The sequence below is a fragment of the Bison bison genome, unplaced genomic scaffold (genome assembly GCF_000754665.1).
Source record: "Bison bison bison isolate TAMUID 2011002044 unplaced genomic scaffold, Bison_UMD1.0 scf7180017864464, whole genome shotgun sequence".
Classification (NCBI taxonomy): domain Eukaryota; kingdom Metazoa; phylum Chordata; class Mammalia; order Artiodactyla; family Bovidae; genus Bison; species Bison bison.
Window position 1 is genome coordinate 6,195,777 of NW_011495025.1, and position 4,809 is coordinate 6,200,585.

A 4,809-nucleotide genomic window follows, 5' to 3' on the forward strand; every position below is an offset into this window, starting at 1 on the left:
CATTTGAATCAGTTCTAATGAGGTGGATGAAACTGGAGCCTATTATACAGAGTGAAGTAAGCCAGAAAGAAAAACACCAATACAGTATACTAACGCATATATATGGAATTTAGAAAGATGGTAACGACAACCCTGTATACGAGACAGCAAAAGAGACACAGATGTATAGAACAGTCTTTTGGACTCTGTGGGAGAGGGAGGGGGGGATGATTTGGGAGAATGGCATTAAAACATATATAATATCATATAAGAAACGAATCGCCAGTCCAGATTCAATGCAGGATATAGTAAGCTTGGGGCTGGTGCACTGGGGTGACCCAGAGGGATGGTATGGGGAGGGAGTTGGGAGGGGGGTTCAGGATGGGGAACACATGTACACCCGTGGCAGATGCATGTTGATGTATGGCAAAACCAATACAATATTGTAAATTAAAAATCAAGATTTATAAAGTTATTGTAAGGAAAAAAAATTTAAAAAAAAAGATATAGTGAGTACTCAGTAATGTTAATTTTATTATTAAGGCAGAGAATTGAAAACTAGTTCCGAAAGAGCCAGAAGACTTAAATAAATGACCAATAAGGATGGGGCATATGACCATTGTTTTAAGATTTAGTTCATAATAAGTTTTCAAACTTGAGTGTACTTACAAATTACCTGGCTGCTTGTTAAAATATGCTTCCCTGGACCCAGCAGGTCTGAGTAGACTGTCCAGGAATATACATTTTTAATTAATATTCTGATTGATTCTAGATTGCCCATGGAAAACACTTTAGAAACCCTAGTTTCATGAAAACATTGAGTTTAGGTTCCCTAATTATCAGATAGATTATATGAGATGAGAAGTTGGTAAGAGAAAATCAAGTTGAATGAGGAATAAATGATCTAAAGGCAGGAGTAATAAAGTATGTTACCAAGAAATGTAAGTTTCAGATGTTTAATGACTCATTGTTATCTTCTCACTATTAATTTAGGATGTCTAAACAAGGACGGACAATCATCTTCTCCATTCATCAGCCTCGTTATTCCATCTTCAAGTTGTTTGATAGCCTCACCTTGTTGGCCTCAGGAAGACTAATGTTCCATGGGCCTGCTCAGGAGGCCTTGGGTTACTTTGGAGCCATTGGTATGGTTGCCTTTTTTGTGCTGTAAGATCCTTCATTAATAGTATCCTAAAGGAGAACAAAGGAGTCACTTGGAGCACTGTTTGATCTTTGAGTAGATATACATATATCACAGTTTCCACTGCTCCGAAACATCTTCGGTTGGTTTGGTGTTAGAATTTTTTTTTTACTTTGCAGCGCCAGTTTGTTATTGATGTCTCTTTTTTGTCCTGTTTGAGTACATGCACGTGCACACATATGTTTTTGTGTGTGTGTGTGTATTTCTAATGGGGCTATATCTGTCGTCCTCAGTTCTGGTGACCTTCCCCTAACAGTTCAATAAATATATTGACTTCATGGCCAGTTTTCTGTTAGATGGATATTTTTGGAAAGATCTAATGTCCCTAAGTTATTTGTCTTCTTAGCTATTACAGATTAAGGTTTATCATGTTCTTCCCTTACATGGGATATTGGTTTTCCTTGGTGAGGGTTAATGGAGATGCTATTATATTTAATTTTCTAGTGATATTAGGTTGTGGATTTAGCATGTATGCAACTTACCTGTCAATACAATGGATAGTCATAAGTCTGACTTCAGTGGGCCAACATTTCTGATGGTTCTGGACTGCCTGATTCTATTTAAAATGGAAATATATAATTTTTAAATGACTCATGCAGTCTACTTTGTTTTAGAGGTACTTGGATATGATTATAGATGAAGCTCCATGACTTCAAATATAGTGTACAATATTTGCCAGCCATATTTTAAAATGTCTTTGTTTAATCTCTGTCATTTAAAATTAAGTCTACATGGGTCTAGAGTTTGGGGGAGATGAACCTAAGGGTTAGACTATAGGCAAAGCTGAGTTCAGATGATCAGGTTGTTACTGAGTCTAAGCTCATACTGCTTGCTGCACAACAGGCCAGTATATCAAGAGATAATTTGCTGGGTCAAGGAATAGCGACTTTATTTGGAAAGCAAGCAGATCAAGAAGATGATGGGCTAGCATCCCAAAGAACCATCTTACCCATGTTATAAATCAGGCTTCTTTTATACTAAAAGGAAAGGGGGTGTGGTTGATTGCTGCAAACTTGTTGGTGTTGGAATCCTTTGTTCTTGCATCTGTCTGTGTGGGTCTGGTCATGGTGTTCCTATAAACCTCCAACAAGACAAATGTTATTCTTTGTTCTGGAACTTTTTATCTCTATATGAATGGAAAAGTGTTACACCTTTAGAGATCCTACCCTGGAGAATGAGCTATCCCATATATTTCAGGCTACAGGCAACATTCTTAACTTGTAGCAAAAGCAATAGAATACAAAGGTTAAAGTAAAAGATATAGATCCAGTATGGAGTCAGATTTGTTCTTCCCTGTTACAGTGCCAGGAGAGGTCAAGGTAAGCATTCACCTGTGCTGTCCCAGCTACATTCTCTTGAGAATGCTGTTCTGGTGATTTGTTCTCTATATTGGAATTATAATAGCATAATAAATAACCATTTGGACCTGAATTTAGTAGGGGCAGAAATAATCATTGCTGAAGTGGGTACTAGCATTCTAGCAGTCTCTTAGTGAACTTGAAGAGCAGAACATGCCCCGGGCCTCTCCCAAACACAGTCCTTCTGTGCCTAGCTGGCTTTGCTTGTTGCCTTTCTTTAAAGAACGTTAGTCTTTCCATGGCTTTTCAATGTGTGTTTTTTTTTAGACCCATGTCTAGATTTTTGAAGAAGTTCTGATAAGCACCAGAGCATATTGCTAGCTATTTCAGGTCTCATGAATTATGATGGGTCGGGACCAAGCTCTAATGTAAGACTTTCTAATAGTCCAAGGTTGGTTTGGAGTATGTTGTTTTGCGAAGTCAGAAAACTGTTGAAATATTGTGTGATTAAATATATAAAAAGAAAATATAAATTAATGAGGGGAGAAGAGAGAAGAAAAATGAGAGAGAAATTATTAGATTCAGTCTTCCCTAGCAGCACCTCCCTCACTCTCTAAAACAGTCTTTATTTACCAGGACTATCAATTTTTGTGTATCTGAGTTACCTTCTTTTGCAGGTTTCCACTGTGAGCCCTATAATAACCCTGCAGACTTCTTCCTGGACATCATTAATGGAGATTCTTCTGCTGTGGTGTTAAATAGAGAAGACATAGGTGATGAAGGTAAGCAAATCTGTTGAGAATCACAGATTATTTTCTAACTGAGTTGGCTAAAGTTTAGCAATGTGATAGCTTATTAAACCATGGCTGTTTGAATTTATATTAGTGCTGTCCTCTGATACGGGTTGTACTAGCTTGTTTGGCTGCTGCAACAAAAATACCATAGACCAAATGGTTTAAATAATAGACATTTTCTTCTCTCAGTTCTGGAAACAGCAAGTCCAGGATCAAGGTGCCAGCAGATTCAGTGTCTGTTGAGGACCTGCTTCCCGGTTCATACACGGGCGACCATATTATAGCTTCTTCACGTGGTGGGAGTCAAGCTCTCTGGGGCCTCTTTCATAAGGGCACTAATCCCACCTCCTGAGGGCTTCAGCCTCATGACCTAATCATCCCTCAAAGTCGTTCCATTCAAATACCATCACACTGGGGATTGGGTTTCAGCATATGAATTTTGGGGACACACAAACGTTCAATCTAATAACATCAGCCAACACAGATTTTTTTCATCTGTGAGAGTGCTATTTATTTAATCTGTAAATGAGCATTGATAGGACAATGTCAGTTCTAACAAGAGTTCCCATTTTAAAAGAAGTGCCCATTGTTTACAGAGTGGTCCCTTGATTTCCATGGAGGATTGGTTTCAGAACCCCTTCCCCCCATGCCCTGTAGATACCAGAATCCAAGGATGCTCAATCCCTCTATAGGCTCTCTATATCCCTGGGTTCCATGTCTGCAGATTCAGAGGGCCAACTGTGTAGTGTTTTGAAATAAGAAACTTGGCAATTTATGCATTTATTCATTGTAAAAAGCAAGGACCAGGTGTTTTGTTTGTTTTTTTTAGGAATTATAACTCCAAATTGTGAGAAGTCTATTTTGAAAGATTTAGGGTCCAAATATTAAAATTAGGAAAAGATCAGTGAATTTGCTGTATCCGTAAGTTTATGGAGGGAGGCCAATTTAGTTTGTTTTCTTACCTTGTAAATCAGTGAAAGAACCTATAATTTTTTTATACTCGAGCTTTAGAATGAAGGTGCTAGAGTAAAATCTAAGAAAGGGGTTGTAGAAAAATGGATTAAATCTGCTGTTATTTTTAAAATAATGTTTCCTTTTTATCTGCTTTTATTCCACAGCTAACGAGACCGAAGAGCCTTCCAAAAAAGATACTCCGCTCATAGAAAAATTAGCTGAGTTTTATGTCAACTCCTCCTTCTTCAAGGAAACAAAAGTTGAATTAGATAAATTCTCAGGGGATCAGAGAAGGAAGAAGCTTTCATCCTACAAAGAGGTCACTTATGCCACCTCCTTCTGTCATCAGCTCAAATGGATTTCCAGGCGTTCATTCAAAAATTTATTGGGTAATCCCCAGGCTTCTATAGCTCAGGTAACCTACCGGAGTCTTCTAATTATGCTGTAAAAAACTCTTTTGGGGGACATTATGCTTATCTTCTGCCCATGCTATATTTATTTATCCCCATTCCATTTAGGGTATAGAAATAAGCAAAACCTAATTAGGTTTTTACTTTTAGACAGACTTATTTTTTAGTGGGTG

At 37.8% G+C, this 4,809-nt stretch overlaps 1 protein-coding gene across 10 annotated transcripts in view; it reads left to right on the forward strand.

The window, feature by feature from the left end:
* ABCG2 (ATP-binding cassette, sub-family G (WHITE), member 2 (Junior blood group)) overlaps window positions 1-4,809 on the forward strand; it is a 128,901-nt gene that overhangs the window by 102,202 nt on the left and 21,890 nt on the right. For all 10 annotated transcript variants that reach the window (XM_010860185.1, XM_010860186.1, XM_010860188.1 and 7 more), the window contains 3 exons: window positions 973-1,124; window positions 3,156-3,260; window positions 4,391-4,641. In XM_010860185.1, coding sequence (XP_010858487.1) covers window positions 973-1,124; window positions 3,156-3,260; window positions 4,391-4,641 — 508 coding nt within the window. The remainder of the gene's footprint in view (window positions 1-972; window positions 1,125-3,155; window positions 3,261-4,390; window positions 4,642-4,809) is intronic.